At 41.2% G+C, this 15,556-nt stretch overlaps 2 protein-coding genes across 4 annotated transcripts; both read right to left on the minus strand.

The window, feature by feature from the left end:
* Nucleotides 1–325: 325 nt before the first annotated feature.
* On the minus strand, nt 326–15,101 carry LOC114797415 (zinc-binding protein A33-like). Of its 3 annotated transcripts, none has more exons than XM_028992370.1 (7): nt 15,067–15,101; nt 2,637–3,231; nt 2,334–2,429; nt 1,980–2,210; nt 1,881–1,903; nt 1,685–1,800; nt 910–1,454 (listed from the first exon to the last, which is right to left on the minus strand). In XM_028992370.1, the coding sequence occupies exons 2-7, from the start codon at nt 3,036–3,038 to the stop codon at nt 910–912; spliced, it is 1,413 nt and encodes a 470-aa protein (XP_028848203.1). In that variant the 5' UTR covers nt 3,039–3,231; nt 15,067–15,101. The 3 variants fall into 3 exon arrangements, with proteins under 3 accessions (XP_028848204.1, XP_028848203.1, XP_028848205.1); XM_028992372.1 differs by lacking the exon at nt 15,067–15,101 and adding an exon at nt 3,232–3,248 and having other exon boundaries at nt 2,637–3,062; XM_028992371.1 differs by lacking the exon at nt 15,067–15,101 and having other exon boundaries at nt 326–1,454; nt 2,637–3,038.
* LOC114797452 (zinc-binding protein A33-like) lies at nt 12,302–13,810 on the minus strand (the record flags this gene model as incomplete). Its single annotated transcript, XM_028992427.1, has 3 exons — nt 12,302–13,260; nt 13,523–13,641; nt 13,722–13,810. Coding segments are annotated over 3 exons (753 nt in total), but the record flags the coding sequence as incomplete, so codon positions are not given.
* Nucleotides 15,102–15,556: the final 455 nt, after the last annotated feature.

Genomic DNA, 15,556 nt, shown 5'->3' on the forward strand with positions numbered 1-15,556 from the left:
AGCTGTACGAGACCTGAACTCTTGGAGCATAATGTGACAATGTAGAACATTTATGGGATGTATCGTGATGCATCGATATCAGGGCATTGATAACCGTAATCGAATCAAATTGTGCGGCCAGTGAAGGTTCACACCTCTAGTGAGCACTAGGGCGTGTCTGTGTGTAAGAGGTGTCCTTAAATACATGGTGGTGTGGGCGGAGTCACCAATAACCAAGTCCGTCCCCTCAATCGTACTACCCAAGGACAAGAAACGTAACAACACACAAGAGAAAGTGTTTTATTTTGTCATTGTGATACAAAGCAGCACAGCACATGGTGTCACAAAGAAATGTGTCCTCTGAATTGAGCCCATCACCCTTAATGATCAGTGGCAGCCATGAAAAATAAAACATTTATAACACAAAACTGTGGAAAACTGGACTGGACTGGATCCTTCTGGGAACATCTACTGCTTTGGAAATGACGCCTCTCAGGGTCAAACAGTGAGAATTTACAATACGATATTCTACCATATTCAAGCCTAGTTATTTAGATAAAAACACGATTTTAAAATACAAACCCGGCCACTAAATATGAACATGCCAGAATATTTCTTCTGAGCAAGACACTTAACCCTGAGTGTCTCCAGGGGGGGACTGTCCCTGTCACTACTGATTGTAAGGCGCTCTGGATAAGGGCATTTGGTAAATGCTGTAAATGTAAATGTGTGTGTGAGGATCAGCTCCTATTCAACCCTAATACCATCATCATTATCATCATCATCATCATCATCATCATCATAAAAAACACCCAAATATGAGTTTTATAGACTGACAATTAATTGTGGAAAAAATGAGAGAAACAAGCATCAGACTCCGGGACTCGTTTCTGTGATGTTTAAAACCCAGAAACTGATGCAGCATCATCTTCAGCTCTGATATTCTACTGATACATGAACCTTCACTGGTAAGATCCTCAGAGGAGAGAGTTCACAGGCAGTAGAAAAGAAAGGAAAGACTCTCTCAGTGAAAGTGTGTGTGTGAGTGTGTAGATGTGTGTTATTAACAGCATCAGAGAACAACAACTTTCCTCCGTCCCAGTCCAGCGTCACTCTGATCTTCTGCAGCTTCCTGTTAAAACTGAGGAGAGTCGCTGGATTCGGTGTAGAACCTGCTCTATATTTACCAGCATAATAACCCATAAACCAGATTCCACTCCTCCTGTAAACTGCTCCCTTCCTCTCTGCAGATTCTGTCATGACACCCAGTGCCCAGCATTTATTTCCCCCGACATCAACATCCCAGCAGTGAGTCCCTGAGTTGAAGCCCTCAGATCCCAGAACAGCTGCATACAGATCAAATCTCTCTGGATTATCAGGAAGCTTCTGTCTCTCATCACTGAATCTCACACTGGTCAGATCTTCAGACAGGACGAGTCGTGGGTGAGCAGTGATGGGATTCAGAGTCACAGGAGCTGAAGAGAGAAAAACACACACATGAGGTTTTGTAGAGAAGATGCAGGTCTGATATTTTATATTCAGAAGTTAGGATTGATATGACTGAATAAACACAAATATTGTTATTTATTAATACATGTTTCTGTTTATGATAACTCACTATAGTAAACAATCTCCAGCATCTTTCTCATACTGTAAACTTTGCTGCAGTTTCTATGCTATCCTCACAAATTCATTATTGACTCACTGTGAATAATCTTCTTCATCTTCTCCCAGATTGTGAACTTCAGGTTCTCCAGGTGTTTCTCCACATGGATCAGGGCTCCTGAAAGCCTCTCTGGATGCTCCAGTCTGCACTGGGTTCTGGAATAACATTCAGGAGTCAGAGCTGCTGTGGGTTTGAGTTCAGAACCACAGAGATGATAGAGAAGCCTGTCAGTTACCTTGTAATGGTGGTTCTGTAGTTCTGAGAAACAGGAATATGCCAGTTATTATTAATAAAATCTATAAAAATCCTGGTAGAGCAAGAACAGTCTTGGTACCTGCAGGAATGAGACGTCTTCAGCTCCCATCTCCTCTTCTATGGCTCTGACTGTGTCTGAAAGAGATGATATCTCTCTACTCATCTTCTCCATCTTCTCCGTCATCATCTGACTCTTCTGCTCCTCTTCCTCCCTCAGTGCTGCTATCCTGGCTGCTTCTTCATCGTGTAGAAACTGGTGAAGCTTCTGAAACTCCTCCTTAATCCTCCTCTCTGTGTGTTGGGTCTGGATCTGTGTGTGATTAACGTTGATATTGTTAATATTCTGTTTACAGTCTTTGTTCTTATTGCTAAATTGTAGCTGTACAGTATTATTTATATTCAGTGTTTGTAATGTTGTATTTTATTATTTTACTTGAATCTTCTCTGCTGTTTGATTCCAGGTAAGTTTAACATCTTTAAAGATCTTCAGCGTCTCCTGTAGGGGCTTCAGTTTCATCTTCAGATTCTCCTGAAAATTAAATCAGGAAGATTCATCATGTAACAGACCTGAAACCTTCAGCTCAGTATTGGGTTTGTTTTAAAAGTGTGTTGCTAGAAAAAAATTATTATATTTTAAAAAATAATATTAAAAAATGATCATATATTTAAACAGGTTGATGAAGACAAAAGTTTGACTGATTATACCGACCATAACTGTATAATTTTTTGATGATACCTTAAATTCCACTGCTGCTTCATCTACAGGCTGGAATCTGTGGTTTCTGTGTTTGGCTGAATCCCGACACACAAAACACACAAGCTGCTGATCCTCCAGACAGAAGAGTTTCAGTTTCTCACCGTGTTGACTGCAGAGAACCTCAGATCCTGCTGAAGATCTCTGGATCTTTTCTACTGAGAAGGACTCACACAGGTTCTTTAAAGCAAGATTAACAGGAGGAAGTTCTTTTGAGCTGCTTCTCCTACAGACTGGACATTCTCGAGATCCTTTACTCTCCCAGAACTTCTGCAGACAAACTTTACAGATGCTGTGGCTACAGGACAGGATGAGAGGATCCTTGAAGATTTCACAGCACACAGGACAGGAGAGATCCTCTTCTGAGAAAGATTTTGAAGCCATTTTCTTTTCCAAAGACCAGACCTGCTGGTTTAACTTTTACTTTCACTTTGAGAAGAATCTTAACTGTAACTCATTTTATTCCATCTATAATCCTCACGATCAAAATCTGCAGCACTGCAGCTTACTTCCAGTTTACAGAATATTAGTTTGTACTGTAACATAACATGGAGTTTACAAATGTTGAATAAAATACCTGAACGGCAGGATCGTCTTCACTTCCTTCTTCTGGTAAAGCGAACAGAGGGAGGAGCTTTGTTCTATAAAGCTTGTGATTGGTCAGTATTGTTCATGTTCACTGATTGGCTGGGAGCTTCTGTTTGTATAAAAAGAACATGCAGCCCAAAAATATGAGTTATGAGCAGTAGATTGAAAATGAATGAATTTGTGGACTGGATACCTGGACTGGACTGGACAGGAATTCAGCTCGATGTGTCACAGACAGATTCTGGTCCCAGTCACACCGGAACCGACATAAACAGTTTACATTTATAGCTTTTATCAGACGCCCTTATACAGAGAAACTTACAATCAAATGCAGCGGAACTATTTTAATATGTTCGGTTTGAAATAATGTGAAGGAATTAGGACAGCCTAAATCATATGAATCATGTGGAACCAATGTCCATTATTCAGTGACAGGTCACCTATTATTAAACTTTTTCTTTTATATCAGTCTCAGTGTCCCCAAATACTGTATGTGAAGTCTTTTTCCGAAATTACAGCCACTTTAAACAGTCTCACAATGAGATTTCCCAGGACACGACATTTCTGTGTCTGTAGCTTTAAATGCAAATGAAGAGGAGAGAGGCGGGACGAGGAGGAGAGCAGCCTATAGATGTTGAGAGGAAATTACATCATCAACACTTCCTGTTTGCCACGAACAGGAAGTTGTGTCGCTATTTTTCCAGAAAAATGTATTAACCCAATGGTTCTTCAGAGTCTCACATGGTTGAACTTAAAATTTTTGCTAATTTTTACATCCCATCATCAAACAACTGCAATTCTTTGCACATTTTCAAGGCATGATGGTCAGTGGAAGGACTTTTTAGGGGACGTGTGGGAAAGGGCGTGGGTAACCTTTCTCCTTATGACCTCATAAGGGGAGAAATTCCAGATACGACCATCTGATCTCTCCGCAGATGACCGAAGCACTCTTTACACCTATCACCATTTCTAGCCACTGCAGTACTATAGACAGGCTAGAGGAACTCGTTCTAATGTTAAATCATCTTAAAAAGTCAAATTGTCATAATTGTCATAAGCTAGCACCAAACTAGCACCTGTATTCACAGAAATATTCAACCTCTCTTTATCTCAGTCGGTGATCCCCACATGTTTCAAGGAATCCATAATTGTTCCCCATCCTGCCTCCCTCAACGACTACTGTCCTGTAGCCCTCACCTCAGTAGTGATGAAGGTCTTTGAACGGCTGGTCAGAGACTTCATCATTTCTTCATTACCGGACACACTCGACCCACTACAGTTTGCCTACCATCCAAACCGCTGTACAGTAAATACCATCTCCCATCTCCTCCACACAGCACTCACCCACCTGGACACTCGGAAGGGAAATTATGTTAAAATGCTTTTACATTTACATACATTTACATTTACGGCATTTGGCAGACGCCCTTATCCAGAGCGTCTGAGTGCCTGCTAGATTGTCTAGAGAGCACCTTTGAACAAGTAGAAAGCCTTGTGTAATTTGACTTAACACTTGTCCTGTCTGAGACTACTGACTCAGTCTTCATCCACTGTTCTTCATCCCTTTGACCCTTTGCCTTGCTTAGGCCCCTTACTGCACCTTCAGTGATTGTCTTTGTCACAGGTTCACACGTATACATCTTCCGTCTTGTTTCATTACCTGGAGAGTCAATTCGTCTTAGCTCAACATAAGCAGCGTTCACCTCCTTGAAAGCCTTCATGACTTCAGAGATGTATTCTTGATGGACATTCATCATTTATAGCTCCTTTGGCATCCTTAGTGACCGCTTTCCACTTCTCATAGCGCACACTGAAACAATATGCAGCCTTCTTTGCGTGCTCATCGTGTAGTTCGTGGCCCTTTTCCTTTCTGTGAGGTAGTAGACATGCCATCAGCTGTGGCTTCAACTCCCTGGAGTTGCTCATCTGCAGGAAGTTGTTCTTTGCTTCCCATGCTGGTCTTTGAATTAGTCTCAAACTCTGCCATTTTGTTTTTATTAATATTACTTTATGTTTAATGCAAATTTAACTCTGTAAAGTAGGAAGCTGTTTTTTTTTTCTTTTACAAAGAAGGATCTAAACTTAAAGCCCTGACTACTAGTCACCTTAACCAAAACAATAATATTGTGTATGAATATCACTAACGCTCACGGTAAACACAATATGTGGCTTATCATCATAAACATCAACAATGAAACCTTATAAGCATCAGTCACTTAACAGCAGCAGAAAGGTCCATAAAGGTGAAAAATATTCCAGTCCTTATTTCCTTTTAGGAATGAACAGGCTTATTAATTCCTCCCTTTTTATGAAAACTATTCTTTTAAGTCCCTTGACTGACACAACACTAATTTTGGAGGGCACCTTGATTTTTGCAGCCTAGAAGCTGTACAACACCGTGTCCGATGATTCTGCTGCCGCTACTCTTCCAGATGACGACGAGGCTGCTGCTTGTTGTGGGCACCGTCTTCTCCTCCTCCATGCAGAGCAGGAGTTCTCACTGTAGCACCCTCACAGAATGACGGAGGCACGAGATAGAGTCAAAAACGGGGTTTATTCTGGTCTTAACAACCCGTGAGATCTGCTCACAAAGAAAACCAAGGAAGACCTTGCATTAACACAAGTTCTTGCACATTTCCTCATACATTTGAAACAATGCATTAATCACAAATAAAATATTTTAGTAAAAAAACCTGGTGAGCTGACATCCATGAGAGGCTAAATCATTTCTTATGGCTGTAGTTTCCTCTCAACATTACTTTTCTTATTTCCTCTGTCTTTTAACCTTTTATTTCTCCTTTCTTCTGTGGCGCCAATCTGCAACAACGTGTGTGACGGCATGGGTGCATATATAAAAAAGGGTCGGCCGGAACCTCAACCCACAATAATTGTTCCGTCTGTAATTCACCACTAGATGGCGTAAAAAACAGTAAACTGGATTCAAAGAACATTAAATGCAAATGACTGTTAAACGGTTTCTCAATTGTCTTTTGTTTAGTGGAGGCTTCTGGGCACTGATTCCACCATGGAGGCCATTTGGAGACAGAATCCGACAAACTGTTCTGGTTGACACAGGTGACCAGGTATCGTGGAGCTCTGCTGCTGTGGAAAATGGGCTGGCGTTAGATTTTTGAGCCAACAAACGGTCCTCTCGAGCAGTTGTCTAGCTTGTCAAAAACGTCCCCAGTCTCTTCAAATCTTTTTTTTCGACGCTGAGACACATTGAAGCTGTCTGACACATCAGCAGTGGATCTGGTCTTCAGCCTCTTTATAATGAACACTTTAGTCTCAGGGTGAATCTGAGGCAAATTTTCAGAGGTCTAGTTGCAGTTGATGTGAAGGTCTAGTGGGGTTCTGGGGTTCTTTTTATACACCTGAGAAGTGTAATTGATCCATTATTAGTCACAATTGAAGCTCATATGGCGACAACACTTATGTCTTTGCAAAAATAGACTCAATGAGCTTTACCAAGATCTGAATATTAGAAAACTTTTTGACAGTTTCGTTTTGCACTGAAACTTTATTACAAAAGCTGTTGGGAATAAAATGAGCCATTTCTTGTAAAAAAAAAAAAATCTTGATTAGAAATATATTTCAGCGGCACTTGAGATCAATTTGTACGAAAGGGACAAGACTTTAGTTAGGGACTGTAAGCCTGCAGGACTAAATCCCAGGGACTCTTGGACCGTCTCACGAACAGCGAATAAAAGTCCAGGGTACTGTAGTACTGTCAGGATCGGCTCCAGGTGAGGTTGCCAGCTGGGGTCAATTCTGACAGCTGTTAAAAGCCTCTGACTCCGCCCCTTTGCAGGGACGGCATTTCCGTGAACTATTTGGTGAACTCTGGTGTGAACCTGGTAGTTTATGTATGTGTGTATTTTGAATTCTGGCAATCGCCACACGCCTGCGGGCAAGTTTGTGTTTTTCCCTATTTGCTCTGTTTACGGCCACCAAGCCTGGTTTTGTTTGTGAATAAATCCTTGTCCCCAGTATGTCCCGCCTCTGCGCTTCCCTCCCCCAAATTATTCCCCCCAAGATGGAATAATTTATATATATGACCACAGTTCTCCTAAACACACACACACAAACACACACACATGTATAAAATATACTGTAGCTGGGGGGCAGTGGGCAGTGGTGGCCTAGTGTTTAAGGAAGCGGTTCGAATCCTAAGACGACAAGGTGCCACTGAGGTCCCCTTGATGAAGGTCCCGTCCACACACTGCTCCCCGGGCGCCTGTCATGGTGTCCACTGTCACCAAGGGTGACGGTTAAGTACAGAGGACACGTTTCACCGTGTCACAGTGTGCTGTGCTGCAGTGTTTTACAATGACAATCACGTCACTTTCACTAGCTGTCACCAGGTAACTGCTTACCCTGCTTATGTATTAATTTTATATTTATTTTTGTCTTTCCACTATATTCAAAATGTATTAATTGTCTTGTTTTCTTTTTTCAAAATAAAGAACCTTTTATATCTTCGGTCATATTGTATGTGTTATTCTTTTTTTTATTAAGACAGAGTGACTCACGTTACATCTTAATTTTTCCTCTGTCGTCATAGCTCTACTGACACCTAGTGGCCTGAGGTAGAACTGCACAAACCAGGTGAAGACTCAACATATAGGCATCTCACAGGTATTCGTCGTCTTTAACAACTAATTTACAAAACACATCCTACAATATTAAATTAATAATTCTTCATTATTCAACAAGTATGTGTAGCAGTTTTCTATGAGGGGCCGTTTAGGAAATATTACAGACTTTTGACAAACACATATGAAACACACACATATGAAACATGACACAGATACAGGATACTCTTATGTAACAAACAAAAATTAAACTTAAACTGTGTTAAAGGCCCATATAAAGTGAAGTGAATGTCAGTGTGATACACAGCAGCACAGCACACGGTGCACACAGTGAAATGTGACAGTTTGGACTGCGCATGCACAAAATACCACTACCGCTTTGAATCGGGTCGCCACACTAGAATCCACAGAACCGCCTTCCGGATATAGTCAAATGTAGGGCTGCAACAACGAATCGATTGAATCGATAAAAATCGATTACTAAAAGAGTTGGCTACAAATTTCCTAATCGATGCGTTGTGTCGCGCGACGCGAAGATGTTTGATTATTAAAAAAAAACTTTATTTGAGCGCGGAGCGGAGTGAACACACTCGGTCTCTCTCGCGCACAGATGCTAGCTGTCAGAGTTATACCTCGTTCTAACACTTATTAAATAACTGGAGAAGAAAGACACGAAGCAATTGAGTCCGTTTTACTTGCAAGGAGAGCAATCAGAGACGCACATTACAGCATGCCTCCAACAGCTCTGTGGTTTCTGACGTGCCTCCTCCTTTTATTCAATACTGGGTGGTACATTCAGACGTCAGATGGGTTTGTCCCGAACATAGAAATTCGTAGAACTTCACTGTTGTTTATCTCATGTTTGGTGGTCTCCTTCTTTTTCCATCTGCAAGTTCTCCGTTCGCTGTTTTCCCAGATCCCGCCAGGTCTCGGTCACCTCGCCCCGGCGAACTTATTTTGCAACCCTTCTCTTGTTCCACGGTTTCTCTTCCAAGCAGCTAATGATGTTATGATGTTATCATTACAAATACAGATGTTGGCTAATGTTTAATATAGCTGGTGTTTGCCAGAGGTTAACATTCCAAATACAGATGTAATACAAAAAGGGTGATTGCATGATAACTTATATACTTTTTCCAACACTAGCTGAATTTGCCGCCTCATAGACAGCGCGGCGCCAAAAAAAAACAAAAAAAAAGAAACGAGCTGAGGTAGAGGACAGATACATGGTGGAGTGTTTGAGGAGGAAGAAGGGAGTTCAGCAGCAGGGTAGGTCGCTACAGAATCCTACTTTTGTTCCGTTTTGAAGTGAGGAACGTAATGTCCCTGGTGCTGGTGTTTAACTCGCCGCGGAGGAGAACTAGACAGGGATGTACAGCGCCACCTACAGGTGTGGAGGGGGGGATGTTCGGACTGTTCTCTGCGTCTCTGCGTGGACGACTCACCTACTGTGTCCCTGAGCAAGACACTTAACCCTAAGTTGCTCCAGGGGGACTGTCCCTGTAACTACTGATTGTCGCTCTGGATAAGGGCGTCTGATAAATGCTGTAAATGTAAATGTTTACCCGTCATCCAGCTTGACAAGCATGACAAGTTAGCGTTAGCGCGTTAATAACAGTAGTAAAGCAGGGGTGCTATAGTTACTTTGCATTAAAAGACTAAAGACGTGTTTTTATTCACTAGTCTTTTTTGGACCATTCTTTTTTCAATCTGTTGTCATTAATAGCTACACGGGATAAAAAGCTTTTTCTTACCTAGTAATTTTGTCTCGTTTCCAGTCCAAATATCTAAAAAATCTTAAATCAAGATTACTAGACAAGAAAAATGGGAAAATTAAGTGATGCTTAAAACTTCTGTTTGAGATTATATCTCATTAATATTAGTTTTCGTACCCCATTGGCAGATAATTTTGCTTGTTTTAAACAAACAATCATTTAATTTTGAGATGTTTTATCAGAAAACAAGACATAATTTCTTATGCTATTTCATGTGTCTAGTAAATGTATCTTGATTTAAGATTTTTTAGATATTTGGACTGAAATCAGGACAAAACTACTAAGTTAGAAAAGCATTTTTTGCAGTGTGTGTGTGTGTGTGTGTGTGTGTCAGTGTGAGAGTTTGTGAGTGTGTGCGTCTGCGAGTGTGTGCGTCTGCCGTGTAGTGTAGAGTTCTGACATTCAAACAAATCCTCTTAAATTTTCTGATTTGTATTGTTCTTTATTTTTTTTATAAATTATTTATCGTTCTGGCAGCTCAGGTGGCACTTTATTTAAAAAAAAAAAAAAAAAGTATATTTGGCAGATGTAAAGCACACATGTGTATGTTTTTTGTGTTAGTCCATTTTTATTTTATTTTATTATTATTATAACAGCTCAAGGAGCAACATGTTTGTGCACTTTCTAAAGATTTTGGTTCTGTTTTTGAATAAAGGGTTGGAAATGAATGCTTTTCTTGTTTAGTTTTTCTTTATCCGATTCTACGATTAATAAAATCGGGCGTTTAACACACCATTTTATTTTTGTTTGTTACATTTACAGTATTTACCGGACGCCCTTATCCAGAGCTACTTACAATCAGTAGTGACAGGGACAGTCCCCCCCTGGAGACACTCAGGGTTAAGTGTCTTGCTCAATGACACAATGGTAGTAAGTGGGGTTTGAACCTGGATCTTACATTTACATTTACATTTACAGCATTTATCAGACGCCCTTATCCAGAGCGACTTACAATCAGTAGTTACAATCAGTAGATCTTCTGGTTCATAGGCGAGTGTGTTACCCTCTAGACTACTACCACCCACACCTCTTATGTCACATAAGAGACCTTTTCACATGTATCTGTGTGAATATTTCATATGTGTGTGTGCGAGTTTTCAGTAGTATAAATGCATGCTTTTCAATTTCATATGTGAATGTGTTTGTGTAACAAAAGTCTAGATATTTCCTAAACGGCCCCTCATATTCCTTAGATTCACTTTTTGTGAAATAATAAAAATAAGGATTTTTATTAAACCGAATTAAACACAAACATTGGCGACACCAAAAAACAAGGCAGAATCAGAAGCACAAGTAGAATAGCAAGATTTGCAGGGCTCATTCCTTTCCAACCAACCTCCATTTCTGAATGGGAATAGTTGCACTTTGTCCCATGATGTCCCATGATCTCATGAGTGTAGGGATTTTCACTGCAGGTTATGTCTTAACAGACCAGATATTGGAACTGAGAGGAACTGAATGCAACGTGGGAATTAGTTGCATATAATCACTTCTATGAAGTGAAAGTGAAATTATTGTCATTATGAGGCACAGCACATGGTGACACAATGACACATTTTTAACCATCACCCTGAGTGAGCAGTGGGGAGCAGTGAGTGGTGACGGTGCTTTGCTCAGTGCCACCTTGGCGGCTCGGGATTCGAACCGGCAACCTTCTGAATAAATAATAATGCAAACCAATAACCATTTTATTCTGACAAGTTGGTAACACTTGTTCTAAACACGTTTTAAAGGATGGACAACATTTTCAGTGATCTTTTTTTGTCAAAGACAGTTTAGATTAATGACTGCAAAAGCCGAGACATTTTGTCCTTAAATGTTGAAACTGCTTTACTGTAAGCGTAACAGGGACTCAGATCATCTCTCTGTCAGTGGATCTCCAACCTCCTAACTGGGAGACCACAGGCAGTAAGGATGGGTGGACACGTCTCAGCCACCTCAGTCCTGCCACGCCCGGGTAAATGTTGGTATCCACTGGTAAACGAGACGGGAACATTACACGTATAAAACGTTACTGCTTTCACGTAATACAAAATGAAATAATAAAGGGACCACAGGAGCTTGGACCAGTCTGCTCGGTCCCTCTCCTTGGTGGAGACTCGATCTGTATCAGAACCGGGGCAGACGACTAACTCCGCCCACAGCATAGTGGCGTGTTCATTTAAAGGAGAACTACCAGTATATACGACCGCTACAAGTTGAGCGTGGACTGAACGCTGCTCAATGTAGCAAACCAAAGCCTCCACACAGCTGTACAAGACCTGAACTCTTGTAGCATAATGTGACAATGTAGAACATTTATGGGGTGTATCGTGATGCATCGATATCAGTGCATTGATAACCGTAATTGAATCAAATCGTGCGGCCAGTGAAGGTTCACACCTCTAGTGAGCACTAGGGCGTGTCTGTGTGTAAGAGGCGTCCTTAAATACATCTTGTAGACGTCACATGGTGGTGTGGGCGGAGTCACCAATAACCAAGTCTGTCCCCTCAATCGTACTACCCAAGGACAAGAAACGTAACAACACACAAGAGAAAGTGTACATCAGTACAGCCTAAAGGAAGGGACGGTCCAGCGGGGACAACTCAAACACGCACAAAAGTTAACGAAAAGGGCACACAAAGCTAACAGGCTAACACAGGCTAACAACAAAGGGTCTATCACACAAAGCAACACGACACACAAATGAGATCCCCAAAAGAGCTCCTTGCAGATCTCCATGGACCCTGGGGACCTCCCAAAATAGTAAGGGCCTAGCAGACCCTGGGGACCTTCAGAACACCATCTGAAGTCTCTTTATATAGATGGAGGAGACCAATAGGCGGATGGTAGGTGGTAGGTTCAACCCCTCCCACAAAGTCCACCTAAAAGAGACAGGACACAAAAACACAGCCAGACACACAGGACACGTGGGACTGTACGTCCAGGGACGTAACAGAGGATCAGCTCCGATTCAACACTAATACCATCATCATCATCATCACCATCAAAACCCCCCCAAATATGAGTTTTATAGACTGACAAAAATGAGAGAAACAAGCATCAGACTCTGGGACTCGTTTCTGTGATGTTTAAAACCCAGAAACTGATGCAGCATCATCTTCAGCTCTGCTGTTCTACTGATACATGAACCTTCACTGGTAAGATCCTCAGAGGAGAGAATTCACAGACAGTATAAAAGTGCGGAAAGACTCTCTCAGTGAAAGTGTGTGTGTGAGTGTGTAGATGTGTGTTATTAACAGCATCAGAGAACGACAACTTTCCTCCGTCCCAGTCCAGCGTCACTCTGATCTTCTGCAGCTTCCTGTTAACACTGAGGAGAGAATCTGGCTTCGGTGTAGAACCTGCTCCATATTTACCATCATAATAACACATATACCAGATTCCACTCCTGCTGTAAACTGCTCCCTTCCTCTCTGCAGATTCTGTCATGACACCCAGTACCCAGCGTGTATTTCCCCCGACATCAACATCCCAGCAGTGAGTCCCTGAGTTGAAGCCCTCAGAGCCCAGAACAGACGTGATGTTATTAAATCTCTCTGGATCATCAGGAAACTTCTGTTTCTCATCACTGTATCTCACACTGGTCAGATCTTCAGACAGGACGAGTCGTGGATGAGCAGTGATGGGATTCAGAGTCACAGGAGCTGAAGAGAGAAAAACACACACATGAGGTTTGGTAGAGAAGATGCAGGTCTGATATTTTATATTCAGAAGTTAGGATTGATATGACTGAATAAACACAAATATTGTTATTTATTAATACATGTTTCTGTTTATGATAACTCACTATAGTAAACAATCTCCAGCATCTTTCTCAGACTGTAAACTTTGCTGCAGTTTCTATGATATCATCACAAATTCATTATTCTAATTATTATTACATGTACGTGTGTGTGAGAGACTCACTATAGTGAATAATATCTTTCATCTTCTCCCAGACTGTGAACTTCAGGTTCTCCAGGTGTTTCTCCACATGGATCAGGGCTCCTGAAAGCCTCTCTGGATGCTCCAGTCTGCACTGGGTTCTGGAACAACATTCAGGAGTCAGAGCTGCTGTGGGTTTGGGTTCAGAACCACAGAGATGATAGAGAAGCCTGTCAGTTACCTTGTAATGGTGGTTCTGTAGTTCTGAGAAACAGGAATATGCCAGTTATTATTAATAAAATCTATAAAAATCCTGGTAGAGCAAGAACAGTCTTGATACCTGCAGGAATGAGACGTCTTCAGCTCCCATCTCCTCTTCTACGGCTCTGATTGTGTCTGAAAGAGATGATATCTCTCTACTCATCTTCTCCATCTTCTCCTTCATCATCTGACTCTTCTGCTCCTCTTCCTCCCTCAGTGCTGCTATCCTGGCTGCTTCTTCATCTCGTAGAAACTGGTGAAGCTTCTGAAACTCCTCCTTAATCCTCCTCTCTGTGTGTTGGGTCTGGATCTGTGTGTGATTAACGTTGATATTGTTAATATTCTGTTTACAGTCTTTGTTCTTATTGCTAAATTGTAGCTGTACAGTATTATTGATATTCAGTGTTTGTAATGTTGTATTTTATTATTTTACTTGAATCTTCTCTGCTGTTTGATTCCAGGTAAGTTTAACGTCTTTAAAGATCTTCAGCGTCTCCTGTAGGGGCTTCAGTTTCATCTTCAGATTCTCCTGAAAAAAATCAGGAAGATTCATCATGTAACAGACCTGAAACCTTCAGCTCAGTATTGGGTTTGTTTTAAAAGTGTGTTGCTAGAAAATATTATTATATTTTTAAAATAATATTAAAAATTGATCATATATTTAAACAGGTTCATGAAGACAAAAGTTTGACTGATTATACCGACCATAACTATAATTTTTGATGATACCTTAAATTCCACTGCTGCTTCATCTACAGGCTGGAATCTGTGGTTTCTGTGTTTGGCTGAATCCCGACACACCAAACACACAAGCTGCTGATCCTCCAGACAGAAGAGTTTGAGTTTCTCACCGTGTTGACTGCAGAGAACCTCAGATCCTGCTGAAGATCTCTGGATCTTTTCTACTGAGAAGGACTCACACAGGTTCTTTAAAACAAGATTAAGTGGAGGTTCTTGTTTTGAGCTCCTTCTCCTACAGACTGGACATTCTCGAGATTCTTTACTCTCCCAGAACTTCTGTAGACAAACTTTACAGACGCTGTGGCTACAGGACAGGACGAGAGGATCCTTGAAGATTTCATAGCACACAGGACAGGAGAGATCCTCTTCTGAGAAAGATTTTGAAGCCATTTTCTTTTCCAAAGACCAGACCTGCTGGTTTAACTTTTACTTTCACTGTTGAGAAGAATCTTGACTGTAACTCGTTTTATTCCATCTGTAATCCTCACGATCAAAATCTGCAGCACTGCAGCTTACTTCCAGTTTACAGAATATTAGTTTGTACTGTAACATAACATGGAGTTTACAAATGTTGAATAAAATACCTGAACGGCAATAAACTGTTCTTTCCCTTGTCCCTTTGCCGTCCATCTTCTTCCGTATATCAGACTCCGACGTGACAGGACTTGACAGAAATTCAGTTCGATGTGTCACAGTCCCATTCGCACCGGGTGGAACCGACATAAACAGGTTACATTTTTGGCTTTTATCAGACGCCCTTATACAGAGGAACTTACAATCAAATGCAGCGGAACTATTTTAATATGTTTGGTTTGAAATAATGTGAAGGAATTAGGACAGCCTAAATCAAATGTGGAACCAATGTCCATTATTCAGTGACAGGTCACCTATTATTAAACTTTTGCTTCTATATCGGTCTTAGTGTCCCCAAATACTGTATGTGAAGTCTGTTTCTGAAATTACAGCGTCCCAGGACGCGACATTTCTGTGTCTGTAGCTTTAAATGTAAATGAGGAAGAGAGAGGCGGAACAAGGAGGAGAACAGCCTATAGAAGTTGAGGGGCATTCAAGGAA

Source organism: Denticeps clupeoides, chromosome 9, assembly GCF_900700375.1.
Source record: "Denticeps clupeoides chromosome 9, fDenClu1.1, whole genome shotgun sequence".
Lineage (NCBI taxonomy): Eukaryota > Metazoa > Chordata > Actinopteri > Clupeiformes > Denticipitidae > Denticeps > Denticeps clupeoides.

What these genes read in the sequence shown, in the direction of transcription:
- LOC114797415 (XM_028992371.1), bottom strand. Translation starts at nt 3,038, where the DNA reads ATGGCTTCAAAATCTTTCTCAGAAGAGGATCTCTCCTGTCCTGTGTGC. An exon ending in AAGACGTCTCATTCCTGCAG is followed by an intron (nt 1,904 to 1,979) that starts GTACCAAGACTG and finishes CCTGTTTCTCAG; the next exon opens with AACTACAGAACCACCATTAC. An exon ending in GATGAAGAAGATTATTCACA is followed by an intron (nt 1,455 to 1,684) that starts GTGAGTCAATAA and finishes TTCTCTCTTCAG; the next exon opens with CTCCTGTGACTCTGAATCCC.